The sequence below is a fragment of the Carassius carassius genome, chromosome 42 (genome assembly GCF_963082965.1).
Source record: "Carassius carassius chromosome 42, fCarCar2.1, whole genome shotgun sequence".
Lineage (NCBI taxonomy): Eukaryota > Metazoa > Chordata > Actinopteri > Cypriniformes > Cyprinidae > Carassius > Carassius carassius.
In genome coordinates, this window is record NC_081796.1 from 6,030,731 (window position 1) to 6,048,095 (window position 17,365).

General features: G+C 41.4%; 1 protein-coding gene across 3 annotated transcripts in view; it reads left to right on the forward strand.

Moving 5' to 3' along the window:
- The window catches only part of LOC132124050 (short transient receptor potential channel 1), a 36,791-nt gene extending 26,462 nt beyond the window's left edge, over positions 1-10,329 (forward strand). For all 3 annotated transcript variants that reach the window (XM_059534807.1, XM_059534808.1, XM_059534809.1), the window contains 4 exons: positions 3,266-3,453; positions 4,137-4,338; positions 5,631-5,825; positions 9,871-10,329. In XM_059534807.1, coding sequence (XP_059390790.1) covers positions 3,266-3,453; positions 4,137-4,338; positions 5,631-5,825; positions 9,871-10,098 — 813 coding nt within the window. In that variant the 3' untranslated portion in view covers positions 10,099-10,329. The remainder of the gene's footprint in view (positions 1-3,265; positions 3,454-4,136; positions 4,339-5,630; positions 5,826-9,870) is intronic.
- The last annotated feature ends 7,036 nt before the right edge of the window (positions 10,330-17,365 follow it).

Consider the following 17,365-nt stretch of genomic DNA (forward strand, 5'->3'; position numbering starts at 1 on the left):
CTATACATAATCTACAATATACAGATTAGAAACATTCATCTTAAAAAAAATAATAATAATAATAAAAATGTATATAGATCTTTTATCACACTTTCCGACATACTTTACACGCATGCGCAGTAGCATCAGTTCATCGGTTATCAAATCGGACGCGTCCGAAAGAAACGCTTTTCGGTTAAGTGTACTGGTGATCCGAAAACCGATGCAACCGGTTCTTGACTCGAGAACGAGAATCAGCTCATCGGTTCTCAAATCGGACGCATCCGACAGAAACGATTCTCAGTTCAGTGTACTGGTGATCCGAAAACCGATGCAACCGGCTCTTGACTCGAGAACGAGAACTGCTCCAGCAGTGGGCGTGTTCGGTCGTCATCTGGCTCGGCTCGGTGTTCATCTTCAGTTCGGTCTACACAGCAGTTCAGTCAGTGTACTGTTTGAGTAAATGAATTGCTCCGGGATATTGGTTTATTCTGACTCAGAGGGAGTGTCAGTCACGTTAAAAAAGTTAACATCTTAAGTAATTTGTGGATTAATGCTTATTGGAGACGTGAACCGTTTCAAATGATTCAGTTCGATTTGGTGAACTGGTTCAACCGGTTCACTAAGAAGAGCCGGTTAAATTGAATGATTTGTTCACGAATCGGACATCACTAACACACAGTCCGGTCCGGTGCGACAAAACAATGTGTTTCAGTAGTTGTTGAACTCCATAAGTCAAGCATACTTTATTCACATTAAACATTGGATGACGTGATTATTTTCTCTTTAATATAGTAGATGATGCTGAGTCATTAATAAATCAATAAGTCATTAATAAATAACAAAAAATATAATTGTGTACCAATTTACCATTACTTTTGTCACCGATGTAGTCTGCGCTGTTAGCGATTATAACGTTTATCCTTGTTTTATACAGGTGTTCACCTAGCTTGTTTAATAACGTCTTACACACACCCATAGTGTACGCATATACAAGTCTTGTACGTTAGATTAGATTAGTGCGGGTGCGCATTTAGTTTTTCCCGTGTTCACTATGATTTAGTCGGTTTCAGTGGCGGCTCTTTGGATGAGGCACAGTCTCCCCCCAATTTTGAGGTGAAAATGAGGAAGATTTAATGTTAATAAAATTCATTTCAGTTCATGTCTCAGAATGTATATATTTTTGTTTGTAATTTCACAGTTGTAATACCATTACATGAAAGCTCCGCTTTTCTATCGCGAATGTGCCGAGTCTGCTGATGTAATTACACCGCTAAGTAAAAGAGAAGGGGAAGGGGAGGGGGGAGGCAGGGGAACCAATCAGCATCGAGTGTTCACTTTCAGCGCTGAGGAGTGCTGAGAAAAGTGACATCATAGAGGATGCTAGCCTCCCTTCTGGAATATCAACCAACCATCATAGAGACATAAATTACGTGCTAGTTTGAACCTGTTTTTATACAGTCTATGGTTTGAACGTCTCCCGGAGCGGCTGGGCGGATAATTTACCAAATATTTATAATGAGTATCGATATTGAATATATTTTCTTTATGGTTTCTGACTAAAAGCCACCAAAAAGGCATTTTAAAGTGGTTAAGCAAATAATAATAATAACAATCAGCAGGGATCCCCAGACCAATACAATTAGTTTGCCTCCTCTATTTTAAAATCCACGAGCCACCACCGGTAGGTTTATTTAATTTAATATAGTTAATCTAATATAACATCATACTAAGACTGCAGTTGTTCTCCAGATATTAGCATAACATTTTTATAAAAATTGAATAAACAAGAAGTTAATATTAAGTGCATTTTAGGCACCATATTGCCTGTTTTAGCTCTATTTCACCAACGAAAAAAGTTGAAAACTAAGCTACAGCAGTAACAGCACTAATTTTGAGAAACACACTGAGGAGGTGTTTCCTAACTGAGTGAATCCACTTTTTGAACAAATCAGTCATTGACGTAATAAATTATTTTTTGTTTTTTCCCCTCTCTTTCACGTCTATACCGATCTCACTATACAGTTGTGTGAGGGTGTACAGTATGTCTAAGAGTGTGTATGCCTTCATTTTGCTAGGCATCGCAAATGTTTTTATATATGCATGTTTTAATTATAACTGTGAAGCAACAACATTGCTATTAAATGTGCTATATAAATAAATAAAAGTTGAAGTTAAGTTCAAATTCCATTGTATTTTGGTGGCTTGATTGTGTAAACAACTTCAAAAACATTGCAAAAAAAAATGTTTTGAAGAATGTTTTGGTCAATTTAGTCAGCTTTTTCATTGAACCAGAAAGAAACTTTGAGAAGAAGGATAATGAAACGGCCTCCATGCAATAGTAAGGCTTTCCTGTTACGATCGGAACACAGAGAAACAGATGAGACGAGAGATCCAAATGCAGTGTGGTATTTAATGGGTAATCCAAATCAGAATCCAACAATAAACAAACAGGGGAGGAACAGGAACAGGAAACTCGGAAGGCGAGGAAACTGGGTCACGGAAAGAAAGGACTCCATGAAGACAAACAGAAAAAGACCGGTAAATATAGGCAGGGTAATGAGTATCAAGTGAAGACACCTGAGTGCAATTAACAGGAGTGCAATTACTGTGATGAAGGGACAAGGCTTATGGGAATTGTAGTGCCTTCGGTGAGGTGCCTATGGGGAAGTGAGACCACTAGTGGAGACTCAGGGAAACAGAGACCAGACAGCGTGACATTTCCTCTCTGTACACATATCCTTAAGTACAATTTTGCCTGTTTTATTGGTGTCCCCTTCAAAACTTGCTTGTGAGAAATGTTATGTTTATTGTCTCCCCCAACATTTAGATGAGATTTTCGCCCCTGTATATATATATATATATATATATATATATATATATTTATATATATTCTTAAGCCATGCAATAATCATATTTAATTAGATGTAAGTATACTAAATTGTTTTCAGACTAAAAAAAAAAAGCAGATTGCAGATTTATCTTCATTTTTTAAATGTATTCATTGGAATTTTAAATTTACTGTGTGTTTTTATATGGACTACTAACAAATGAGCCAAAACTAATAAACCAAATAAAAAATATTTTCAGTGCTGCCAGGTTTCTCTCTTCTCCAAACAGGAATGAGTCAAAATGATTTTCTGTGGTAATCAACACAATGCATGCATGATGTCAGTTCATCTTCAGTTGTATTTAACTTGGAATGTTTCTTGTTATGAACCTTTCTACAGATCTCTATGGTATCTCCATATGTAACTTAGAAGGGATGGTGTATTTGTCATTGCAGATCTCCATGGGCCAGATGCTACAAGAGTTTGGGAAATTTCTTGGCTTATTCCTGCTCGTACTCATCTCTTTCACCATTGGCCTGACACAACTGTATGGAAAAGACAAGGATATCTCCAGCACCAAAAATATAACCAAGGACTGTGAGGGCATCTTCTGTCGAGAGCAGAGCAGCGACACCTTTCACACGTACTTTGTATTTTATCTCATTTACACTAACCAGAGAATTTAAAGATAATTTTTTTTTCTCTTTTACTCTAAGACTCGTGTTTTCTTTCCTAAAAGGTGCTAAAATAAAAGTCAAAGGGGTCATATCATGCATTTTTCTTTCAAAATTAGTAATTACTTTTTTACAGTAAACGTTTTTCTTGGATTAGGGAGGAAGTTTTTAATTTTGAGTTCTTCCTCATGATAAGACTCATTTGAAATGGATTTTTGACAGAAAGCAGTTTTTAGGTTTCTGTGACATAGACTCTGTCCTAAGTGGCTCACTTCATGTGCACTTGTGGTCTTGTGGACTTGCAATGGCCACCACATGTGTGTCCCCGTTAAGTCCATGAGACCATAGGGTGTCCCATTTGTCATTTTAGCTTTCATAATGGTGCTTGTGAGTGCCCCCATTGCAGCTGCTGTGCATCTGGGTCGCTGAGCCCGCACAGAGTGGACTAACTTTTGCCCGACATTCAAAGCTGCATTACATCATGAAAGTGTGGACTCAGAGGAAGACCATGATAGTTTAAGGTCCGATTTGGGACGGGGCCATGAATCATTGTTCTAAAGATGCAAGGTTCCACATTGACTATGAAAACAATGTGAGATGTCTGTTCTGATCAAATCATTTCCCTTAATCATTTATCTTAATCTTTCTCCAGGTTTATGGGTACATGCTACGCCCTCTTCTGGTACATTTTTTCCCTGGCACATGTGGCTCTGTTTGTTACAAGGATCAGCTACACAGATGAGCTGCGGCCATTTGTTGGTGCTCTTATCGTCGGTACCTACAACATTGTTGTGGTCATTGTTCTAACTAAACTCCTGGTGGCCATGCTGCATAAGAGCTTCAGACAGATTGCTGTGAGTGACCCTTGAGATGATTTGATTCCAAAAACTATAGGTGCTTTCTCAACATGACATATGATTATACCATAATTGTGTGTTTCTGAAAGGAAAAATTAATAAACTAAAGTTCTACATATTCACCAGTGTTAACATAACATAAACACTATGGGTTCTTGAAACATGATGGGGCAGTAGAGAGGTTAATGTGGTCTAATTGGTTGATTTGAGGAGGTCTGTCCATTAGCAGTTGTTTATTTCAACAACCTTTAAGCTCGCACATTCAATGGAAGCCATCTTCGCTTATGGACACTCAGTTCTGGACAAAAGCACTTGAAAAAGCAAAAATGCCATGTGATCAGACATTCATGACTAAGGCTACGTTCACACTGCAGGCTGAAACGACCCAATTCCGATTTTTTTGCCCCTATGCGACCTGTATCTGATCTTTTCATGACAGTCTGAACGACACAGATCCGATCTTTTCAAATGTGACCCAGGCCACTTGGGTATGTGGTCCTAAATCCGATACGTATCCGATCTTTTGAAATGCGACCTCCGTCTGAACAGCCAGGCCACATGTATCCGACCCGTACGTCATTGATACGCTACAAACATCATAATTCTGCGTTGAAGTAGGTGGGAACGAGAAGATAAACTGATGAATTCTGTATTAGTGAAGCCACTCACATCAGTATCCCACCACTTCTGGCTGCGCACCCACACATTTCTCTATACCGACGTTGCTAACACTGCTCCACAAAACGCCATGGCCAAAAACCTTGCTCTCCTCCTTCTTTTTAATTTTCTTCTTAAAACGAGAAGATTGTAATTGTGCTGGCTCCGTTGGGAAAATAACTTTAATATTGCAAAAAGAGCTCCGCTGTTGACTACACTGATGTTGACATCCATGTTCAACGTTAGCTACTTCCGCAAACAACGAGTGAAGTCATTGGCCGTTGAGTACTCTTCTGCGCATGCGGGTCACTTCTGGGTCATTTCACGTTCACACAGGAGATCACAAAAGGTCGCATTTAATTGAAAATGTGAACGGCCTTGCAAAAAAATCAATTTTTTTCAAAAAAATCGGAATTGAGCATTAAGCCCTGCAGTGTGAACGTAGCCTAAAATAAGTGGGATTACTAATGGTTAGCAATCTTCAGATATATTACTCTTTATATCAAGAAGACGTGTATGAGTACATATACATGTAGTTACTTGTAATGTACATGTGGAAACATGTATTAGGCACCTAGCAACAGGTAGTGAAGGCATCATTGTTGTACCTTAATGATTTTATCTGCTTGCAGAACCATGAAGATAAGGAGTGGAAGTTTGCCAGGGCCAAGCTGTGGCTCAGCTACTTTGATGATAAGTGCACACTGCCTCCACCTTTCAACATCCTCCCCTCGCCCAAGACTGTATGCTACCAGGTCATCAGCCTGAGCAAATGGATCTGTTCGCACACTTCCACAGGCAAGGTCAAGAGACAGAATAGCCTTAAGGTATGGAAGATGTATTTGAACGTAGACCTGGGAAAATCTACCTACTGCACTGTATAGTCATTGTTTGCATTTAGTGATATATGGATAATTGATCAATTTGACAATCAAGAACAAACTCTTGCTCTTACAGACATTCTATCCTTTCAGCATGGTGCTGTAGCTGGTGCATGGCATGTGATTGTGAAAGAAATGTTCCATTACTAGGGAGTTTTTGTTTGTCTACGAGAACAAAGGGTGTCCATACATTCGCCAGTCCATGTGCAAAATAAAAACAAGAAAAATAATTGCTCAGTTTAAATCTTTCTTGAGCAGGAACAACATAGAGCACAGAGTTTATGATGGGGTGTCCAATCCTGTTCCAGGAGGGCCACCTTCCTGCACAGAACTGCATACACCAGGGGTGCCAATCCTGCTCTCGAAAGGCTTTAACTTCAGCCATAATTTAAACACAACTGAACTGGGTACTTCTACATGTTAGAACAGCAAGCAAATAAAACATTTTACAGACAAGGCCTTAGAGCACACGCAAATAATTTACTTTTGTGATTGCAAATAAGTGCAGTGTGTGGTGAGTGTAACTCTACCACTAGATTGACATTTGATGTGATTGTGTCTTGCTCATTGCATTTGGAGCTGGAGCTGTAAGATATACAATAGCCTAATACTGCACATTGCCTGAGGTATGTTGTGTTTTGTTAGTAAATGTTTACTGCATCAGGGCTGCATCCAAACAAAAAAATCGAGTAACGAGCCATTGGCTCCTATAAAAAAAAACTTAGGTGCCAAATGATTTTTTTAGGTGCCACAGAATAAACATGTTTTATGCGTTTTATTTAAATTATTTATTTTACATTTTAACTTTTTAATCATACTGACGTGTTTATGTCTCATCTTTTCTTGACTTTATCAGCATTTTAATCTATCTTGTAGATGACCTGGGAATGAAGGTTCACTTAAAGTGGGAGCTAAATGTCTTTTCCAACTTGAAACATACAGTCATGCGTTGTTTATTACACAAAATCTGTACCAATATCATGGATCATAAGCATCACTTGGCCCCTGAGTATAGTTTGGGGTCCTCCTCGATGCATCCTAAATGTTGTCATACTCTCTTAAAAATAAAGGTGCTTCATGATACCATAGAAGAACCTTTTTTTCCTGTCTAAATAGTTTCATAAAGAACCTTTAACATTTGAAGACAATAACAGATTATGAAAAGGTCAGAAAGAGATTGTTCTTCAAAGAGCCTTTGACTGAATGGTTCTTTGTGGAACCAAAATTGTTCTGTGAAGAACCTTTTAAGCTCCTTTATTTTTAAGAGTGCATGTCTTTCACACTTTCAGTCTGTTTTTCTTAATTAGTAAAATTAAATTTTATAGGAGGAGTTGAATCATGTAGACAACAGATTTAGTAAAAATATTAAAATTCAATAGCTCATAAATATAGCAAAATGCTCCTCTTTATAGTTATTTTTCTAGCTGACTGATGACCTTATGGACATCGAAAGGTTACTGAGGTTAATATTACGTTGCAATGTTTACAAGCTTTACACTTTTCCGCAGTTTGAAAATGTACTCTAGAATCTCTTGTAAAATAGCCTACCTTTTGATGTTAATTCATGTTCATTACTCTAGTAGTAAAGAGCAAGGTATGATAGGTTCACGTGCTGCTTGAACTGAGGCACTACTAGCGATCACGCCTGCCGCATTATGGGCCTTTCACACAGGACGCGGTATGCGCGGCGCTGGCCGCTGGGTTCAGCGTTGCCCTTCAGATACAACGCGATTTGCGCTGCGGTGCGCTATGGCGTAGGCGGAGTTTTAAAAACTTTTAGCGGGAGCTCTTTCATAGTCTGTTGTTCCTTCTTTCGGTCAGCAGCAAACATGTATCTGTCCCGTTGTAAGAAGCGAGCAATAGCGCTAGTCCTGCTGATGAGAATTAAGAGAGAAGCAAGACACAGCTTTCCTGACGATGTCCCTATACGACCTCAAACTTGTATCGTACAGCTCAGGAAATTCTGACACACACAGAACTAGCCATTCATCCATTTTGATTTCCGTGCTTGTTTGGATCCCCCGATTCTATTGGTCACGCTGGTAATCGTCACAGAGCGCTTGCGCTTTAGTCGACGCAGCAACAAAACGTACTTGCGCGGCGCAAGCCATTGAGATGAATGGGTTTTATAGCGCAGCGCCGCGCATACCGCGTCCTGTGTGAAAGGCCCATCAGGGGCCGTTCACATATCGCGTCTTTTGCGTGCTCAAGTTCGTTATTTCAAATGTAGGCGCGCGGTATGCTTGCGTGCTCATAATGGAAGCGACGCGCTCGTTTTTTTCCAGGCGCGCCCGCACCGCATCGAGTCAAAAACATCTCAACTTTTCAGAATCCTGCAAGCGCACCGCAGGTCATGTGACAAGAACCAACCAATCAGCATCATCCTTTCCAGTACCAATGTTAAAAGCTCAGCCAAGATGAAGGAACAGCTGATCATAGCTGTATATGGATAGCCATTTTTAAATAAATTTAGTAACAGAGCTACTGCAAGCGCTATTTAGTGCTGCAAATCCATTTATCCTTTGCTGAAATGTACGCGTCTTCATGGAGCGAGCCGGTCATGGTTGCTTAGCAATGGCAGACGCCTCAGGAGCGCAAGAGCCCGAAGGCTTTTGGAAAAAAATCAGAAAGCGGCGCGCCTAGCGTTTTCCACACGTTTTTAGGCGCGATATGTGAACGGCCCCTTAAACAGCACCAAAACTGTATTTATTGTTTGATTTTTTTTATGAATTTGGAATAATTTTAAAGCTGATACTTTGTAAATTAAAAAGTAACAAAGCACAAAGCTTTTTGCGATTAATGGACGGCAAGTGCACTTCAAATAATGAAGTTCATGCATTAACAGAACACAGCATGGACTAAGATCTTGTTAAGAAGAAGCCTTATGATTATAAACGAGAACTGTTAACGATATTGCCAATATCCACACAGATGACAGCTTGGTCTGTTGTAGTTGGTTCAAGTTATGAACGAAATAGACGCTGTTTTTCTGCACTGTTTCTCTTCAAGTCTCCATCATCTCTCTCTCTCGCGCGTTTATCAGGTGTGTGTCAGCGCTGCTGCGCGGCAGATGAGGACTGTTTAAAACTCTTTTTCCCACTAAAACTTTGATGGGCATTCTCTCAATGCGCGAACATAACAAAAGATGTGAATGCAATAACAATCAGGAAAAAAGGCATTACATGCAATTTTTAAGAGATAGCATGTAAATACATAGGCCTAGTCGCGGCGACCTCAGCAAAAACTTCACTCGCATTTTAATATTTATGGTTGGAAATGCGACCGTTTTAGTCGCAGTTTGGAGCCCTGTGCATATATTGCATCTGACAGTGGTGTTGCTTAGTTTTGTAACTAGAGCCCACACTTTCGAATGTTTCACTCTTGCCTCGATGACTGATTGCAAACAAGCACATGCGCTGGAAATCACACTCACGTCGAGCAAACATCAGCCACATCATTCAGTAAAGGAACATGACAAGCAGCAGCTTCTAATTCATTGTTAACATTAAAGTATACAGAGATAAATCAATGAATGTATCGATAACAGTATTGTTTGTCCTGAAGCTTATCAGGACTCCAGTATTGATTAAATTACGTATCAGTCCAAAAAAACGTACCAGTTTTTTGGTACCCATCCCTATTTAGGAGTGCTCAAAACTTCCAGGCAGGTTTAATTAAAATTTGACAGAAAGTTGGCCCTCAAAGAGCAGGACTGGTCACTTCTAGTGCCGTGTTTATTATTGGACTGTTTGCATAGTAGCGTAATCAACGGGAAGCTATGTTATAGTTAATTTTTCAATTCTGTGGAAAAAATGGGGCTGCTTTGCGATAGGTTTTCCTGAGCATTGGTCGAGAACTGTGTCTTGGACCACATTACCATTTTGATGAAAAAAGGGTGACTTTGGTAGTCTTATTGAAAAAGAGGCGAGCTCTACACATATTATGCCTTATAGTCAACTTGCCAGTGACCCTTCTAAATCTTTGTTTCCAGGAATGGAGAAACCTGAAGCAGAAAAGAGATGAGAACTACCAGAAGATTATGTGCTGTCTTGTTCACCGTTACCTGACCTCCACAAGGCAGAAGATGCAAAGCACTGACCAGGCCACGGTAGAGAACCTCAATGATCTGCGGCAAGACCTCTCCAAGTTTCGCAATGAAATGAGGGACCTTTTGGGTTTCCGCACTTCCAAATATGCCATGTTTTACCCCAGAAGCTAAGCCCATGTGAATTTAGTATAACTGACCCAGCATGCTCAGCGATGCTCTTCTCCTTTTATTTAATAATTTTTTTTGGAAGACGAAAAAGTCCTGGGACTCTACTGGAATAGATATTATGCTCTGTTTATTCTACACCAAAGCCTACATAACCATAACTTATGTAATATTCTTGCGACCTACTTGTTTTCTAAAAGTATAATTCTTTTCAAATAAATAACATTTATGATTAAATGTTTTATACTGAACTTGGATACTTGATTTTATTTTTGGTATTTTGATACTAAAAAGAAACACTTAAAACATAAACATGAAAATGATTGACCTTTTAAGACTTTACTAAGGAGTTAAACGTTAATAGTGCCCTTCATAGTCGAGCACTCTGTGTCAGGATCCTGCCAAGTCAAGCACCCACACCTGTTCCTTATTAACGAGCTAATCAAGGCACCATAAAACCGGTATCTCAGCCCCAGTTCTGAGTTTAGCCTCGAATAGGATTCGATCAGTTCTCTGTCAAGCCTCCAACAGGAACAGTCTCATCGTACTTGTCTCCTGAGCTCCTGCAAGCCAGACGTAATGTATACTCACCTTTGTGTTACACTAACCTGTGTCAGGCTGTTAACTTCACTGTTACCAAGCACTACGTATATAATGAGCTGCTTAATGTTGACCTAAAAATAAAAATCTTACCATTATTTTCTCACTCTCATGTTGGTCCGAACTTAAAAGCTATTATTTTTACTATGAAGACAAAGTTAAAATTTTCATAATTGAAGGAACAGAACTGTTTACCAAAATGCAATCTGTTGCATTTTAAAATTATAAAATTGTGTTTTTGTCAAATACTACGTCTGGATCAGATTCAGAATGTTGATCAGAACATTAGTGTCACGGTTGGTTAACCGTGATCTTGGGGTTTTCACTATGTGGGTGAAGTCTGTGTTACGCGTCAGCACTTACTATTCACTCATTACTATTCCCTATATATTGCCCTGTCTAGCGTCTTGTTTGTCAGAGCGTTGTTTCCTGTTCCTCGTCTCATGTTCTGTTCTCTCGGTTTCTGTGATTAGATGTCCGTGTCTCCCTGGAACCCTGTCCACTCATCGCATCTCACCATTGGATCATCACTTACCTCTTGCCTCGCTTCCCCGCAGTTCCTGTGTCACCCTCTCCTGCTGCCAACTCATCACTGCACTTCGGATCTTCCACTCACTTGCATCTTCTCGGACTGTGTATCCCCGGCTAAGTATCACCTGTGTTTCCATCTTCATGTACTGTGTCCTCCATTATATATTCTATATCTATTCACTTGCTTCCTGCCACTCCTTTCACCAGTCGTTACAGAACGCTCTGACCAAACATGGAAGCAGCGAGCACCACTTCTTTCTCCGACTTCATCCACCACAGCGTCAATCGCATGGATCAGCAGCAGGAGAGCATTGTAAACACCGGACGCATGATCCAAGCGCTGGTGATGCAGGTGTCCGAGCTCACCCAGCAGATCCATCACCTAACCTCTACCGCTGCGCCACCTGCACTGCCTGCGCTGCCCGCCCCCCGGGAGGTCTCCCATGACCACTTCCGGCCAGAGAGTTACTCCGGTGAGCCTGACTTTTGCAGAACTTGCATTAATAAGTGTTCCATTCACTTTGCTCGATTCCTGCATGGGCTGGCTGAATGTGTTCATGAGGAGATCTACCTCCTCAAGTTGCCCCCAACACTCAATGGTCTGATCGACTTGGCTCTCCGTGTGGACGCCCGGATTAATCGTCTTGGTAAACAAACCAGTCCATCACGCCTTCACATCTCCAATGAATGGGGTCACTCGAGTCGAGAGAACATGGTCGGTCCCGTCTACGATCACGAACCCGTGCAGGTGGGTAGAGCTCGACTATCCCGGAAGGAGAGAGAAAGGCGGAGGTCCCAAGGACTGCGTTTGTTGCGGTGGCTCGGGTCATTCCCTTCATTCATGCCCGGTAGTAAGTTTGAGGCTACTATCGGGTGGGATCTCCGCCGGGAAGTCCTCAACCACATCTTCGACTCTCCTTATGGTGAAACTGCGGTGGGAGAACCACACTCACGACTGTCACGCCCTTCTGGACTCTGGAGCCGAAGGTAATTTCATTGACACTGTCCTTGCATGTCATCTGAACCTTCCTGTCCTTCCCATGTCTCGTCCTATCCATGTCACCGCACTCAATGGCCAGTAACTGCCACACGTCACTCACACCACTGAACCCATAACTCTGCTCACCTCAGGAAACCACACCGAGAATATATCACTTTACCTTATGGACTCCCCTGTCGCTCCCATTGTTTTAGGTCATCCCTGGTTGGTTAAACACAATCCACGAGTGGATTGGGGTTCCAACACCGTCACCTTGTGGAGTGAAAGTTGTCATGAGTCTTGTCTGGTTTCTGCTTGTCCTGTTGTGCCTGTTTCTGTCTTTCAGAAGGAGACCATGGTTTTATCAAACATGCCCGCAGAGTACTTGGAAATGAAGGAGGTGTTCAGTAAGTCCCGCGCTGCTTCTCTTCCTCTGCATCGTCCCAATGACTGTGCCATAGACTTAGTTTCAGGTAAGTCTCCGCCTAAGGGCAAGCTTTACTCTTTCTATTCCGGAGAGGGAGGCCATGGAGAAATACATTTCTGATTCCTTGGCATCAAGGTTCATCCGCCCTTCCTCTTCTCCAGTGGAGGCGGGAATCTTTTTTTTGTGGGTAAGAAGGATGGTTCTCTGCGACCTTGTATTGACTACCGAGAGCTGAACAACACTATAAAGAATACTTATCCTTTGCCATTGATGTCTTCAGCTTTCGAGAGGTTACAGGGAGCATCCATATTCACAAAACTGGATTTACGTAATGCCTATCATTTGGTCTGCATCAGGAAGGGGGATGAGTGGAAAACCGCCTTTGACACCCCTAGAGGGCACTTTGAATATCTCCAACTCGCCAACATTTTCCGAGCACTCGTTAATGACGTGTTGAGAGACATGGTAGATCAGTTTATATGTTTACCTGGATGACATACTGATTTTTTTTTCTTCATCTCTCCAGGAACATGTGCAACATGTCAGACGAGTGCTCCAGAGATTACTTGAGAATGGTCTTTTTGTAAAGGCAGAGAAATGCATATTCCATGCACCGTCTGTTCCCTTCCTAGGGTATATCGTCTCGTCCGAGGGAATACGTATGGATCCTGACAAGGTTAAGGCTGTGATAGATTGGCCAAGTCCAGATTCCCGTAAGGCCATACAGCGGTTTCTGGGATTCGCCAATTTTTATCGACGTTTTATTCGTAATTTCAGCCAACTAGTCTCACCTCTGACCACCTTGACCTCCCCCAGTACTCCGTTCAGGTGGTCTAATGCAGCCGAAACTGCATTTACCATCCTCAAGAGAAAATCTTAGTAGCCCTTGATCCCACACGGCAGTTCGTGGTGGAGGTCGACGCATCAGAGGTGGGAGTAGGTGCAGTTCTTTCCCAACGTGCTGCCTCGGACGATAAGATTTATCCCTGCATGTTTTTCTCCCATCGTTTATCTCCTGCTGAACGCAATTGTCAAATTAGCTTTAGAGGAGTGGCGTCACTGGTTTAAAGGGTCAGGGGTACCTCTCATTGTTTGGATCGATCATAAAAACTTAGAATACATTAGAACGGCCAAAAGACTCAATTCCAGCCAGGCTCGGTGGGCACTTCTTTTTCGGCCTGTTTGATTTTTCTTTGTCGTACCGGCCGGGTTCCAAAAACGTTAAACCCGATTCTTTGTCACGTCTTTTTGATCCTTCAGAACGCCCAGTGACTCCCAAGTGTATTTTACCTGAGAATATAGTCGTCTCAGCACTCGTATTGGAGGTCGACTCGAAGGTCAAGACGGCCTTAGAAGGGGTAACGCCTCTGTCCGGATGCCCACCGAATCGTTTATTTGGTTATTCAGTGGGGTCCCTGCTCTAATGTTGCTTGTCATCCAGAGATAAGCCGAACCAAGGGTTTAGTTAATCAACGATTCTGGTGGCCACTTATGGCCCGCGACGTTCATGATTTTGTTTAGGCTTGCTCAGTTTGCGCCAGTGGTAAGTAATCTAACCGACCTCCAGATGGGCTTCTTCAACCGCTGTCTGTCCCTTCGAGACCCTGGTCACATATCGCTCTAGATTTTGTTACCGCCCTCTAATGGCATGAAGGTAATTTTGACCGTAGTAGACCGGTTCTCGAAGGCGGCACATTTCATTCCCTTGCCCAAATTACCTACAGCCAAGGAGACAGCGGTCACTGTCATTGATCATGTCTTTCGGTTACATGGCCTCCCGGTAGACGTGGTTTCTGACAGTGGATCCCAATTTATATCCAAATTTTGGAAAGAATTTTGCAAATTGTTAGGAGCCATGGTTAGTTAACTCTCAATAGTTCATGCATGTCAAGTTCCACAATTACATATTTGGAAACCATGTCACAGTGTACAATGACCATAAGCCTCTGGAGGATATTTTCAGAAAGCCCCTGCTCTCTACCCCCTTGCGCATACAGAGAATGCGCCTCCGGGTGCAGTGGTATGATCTGACTGTTAAGTACAGACATGGAAAGATATGGAACTGTCTGACACACTGTCTAGAGCTCAGTTACCTGAAAACAAGCCAGAGATGGAAGGCTTTGAGTGTGTCTCCATGATCAGCTTTGTTTCAGTGAGTGAGCAGAAATATTCAGAACTCCAGGACTGCACAAAGAAGGAGCTCAGTTGTCTTCAACAAACAATCCGACAGGGTTGGCCAGACTATAGGTGTGATGTACCTAATGCATTTCAGCCATTTTGGGACTCACAAAGCCAACATTTCGTTGCTGATGGTGTTGTCTATAAAGGTCTCTGTATATTCGTTCCCCCTTCCATGCGAGAACATATGCTGAAGCTTATACATCAGTCTCACTTCGGAATAGTGAAGAGCAAGCAGAGAGCTCACCGAGGTCCTATACTGGCCAGGCATGAGTTCTGAAATTGAGCAAATGGTGAAGAAGTGCGGCAAGTGTGCAGACTTTCAGAACCGGTTACCTAACCACTCAAAGCAACAGAAACGCCTGATCTTCCATTCGAAGAAGTAGCTTCTGACCTGTTTGAGTTTAAAGGAAACCATTATGTTCTGCTGGTGGATTACTACTCAAAATTCATTGAAGTGGAGACGCTGAAGCGGTTACATTGTTGTGCTGTCATAGAAAAGCTCAAGGCTCAATTCAGCAGACTACCTTCGAACAGACAATGGTCCACAATATTCAGCGGATGAGTTTAAGGATTTCTATCAAAGTTATGGAATCATTCACAAAACATCATTCCCACATACGCCACCCTACAATTGTGAGGCAGAGCGCTCAGTCCAGACTGTTAAGAAACTTTGGTGTAAGGCACCAGAAAAACATCTTGCACTGCTTGACTACAGACGACGCCAGTGGAGTCAGTAGGCCTTTCACCAGCTCAGCTGCTGATGGGCAGCCGTCCCCGCAACAACCTGCCTGCTGCCCGTCTACTGCTCACACCTGCAGCGTACGACCCCCTCAAAGTTAAACGGCAACTAGACAAAACCAAAAGTGTTCCGAAGTTTTACTACAACCGCAAGAGGGCAAGCGGCCCTCGTGCTGCGCTGAAGCCTGAAGATGTAGTAAGGATGCAACCACATCCTGGCAGACACAAATGGTCTCCTGGAGTTGTTGTGAGATCACTCTGTCCTCAAAGATCTTATGTTGTTGACTGTGGAAGAAGAGAGTACCGTCACAACATTCAGCATCTTCGCAATAGCACAGCAGCTGCTAACGAGTCCCGTCACGGGCTTAACGATGATCAGTGGACAGAGACATCAGAGCCAGTGAGTGTCGAGGAGCCAAAGTCTGTGGATCATCCTAGTTCATCCCAAGCATCACCTGCAGAACTCAGGACTGCTAAGCAGACATTGTCAGCTGGGCAGTATACTACCGGACGAGGCAGAGTGGTGAAGCCTTCTGACAGGCTCTACTTGTTGTGAGGGAAAGGCGTGGTAAAGACGCCTTGTGGACGTGATGTGCTAGCAACCTCTCCTTCCTAGTTACACCTATGTTATGTTTGATAGAATGTGTTTTTGACTAGGTTGCATACATGATGTGTTAACATCTCTTTGATATGTGAACATGCAAGTTTTATGCAAATTCCAGAGTTAAAGAACAAACACTGCAATGTTTAATACTTGTAATGACTGTATGTATACAAAGTGATTATTTTAGCACACACAGTCTTGCCATGACTTTCTATTGCATCATCATTGCAGTACATGCAAATCAGGCAGTTTTTAAATTCTACCCATTTCAACACTTGACATACAGACACATTCAAACTTTGACAACTGATAAATTCAGCCTGTGTTATCTGTTTTTGTTGTTTACAAACTTTTTAAGATTAAAAGTTCATTGACCAATTTTCGCAGCATGTACTGTTTTCAGTGAAGAAGATCTGTTGATAATGCATGCTATTTATGAATGCAGTTGTGTATTGATACATTCCTGGATCACAAAACCAAAACTGTCTTTGAGGCAGTACCTTTTGAAAAGGTAAAACTTTTTAACTTATTTACCCCTAAAGGGTACATATTGGTACCTTAAATGTACATACTGGCCATGTATATTAGAGCCTATATAAGTGGTAGCCTATTTTAGAAACCTTTATCTATTTTAGAACATTTAAAATATGTAATTAGGGACAATTAATAAATGATAAATAATTTATTGCTATTGTGTGAATAAAAAAAGTGTAGTCTGATTATGAGTATTTTACTCATTTATCCCTCATCAGCTTAAAACAACTAATTAAAAGATACACATATCCTCTAATTTCATTGTACAATATAAATGATTAACTTTAACTATATTAGTTATATTCAAATGCAAATACTGAACATTATACATACAACGATAAAACAGTAAAAATTAAAATAAAATAAAAAAAAAGAGAGAAAAACAAAAAGTTCCAGGGAGGGGACAAATATCTAAACCAGAATCAGGGTATAAAATATCAAGCAAGTAAACTTTGAAAAGCTGTAAAAGTCGTGATAGTAGGCCCTACTCCAGCTGTCTACATACAGCCTTACTTCAGTCAACAGAATACTGAAAACAAAAATAGCCAACCAAAGAAAATATGACCGAAATGTTATTTTCTTTCCTGCCACATTTATTACATAGCTACATCTAAGATTTGAAAAATCTACAATTCGAAATAATAACCATATCATACATTGTAAATATTAATCAGTGGCA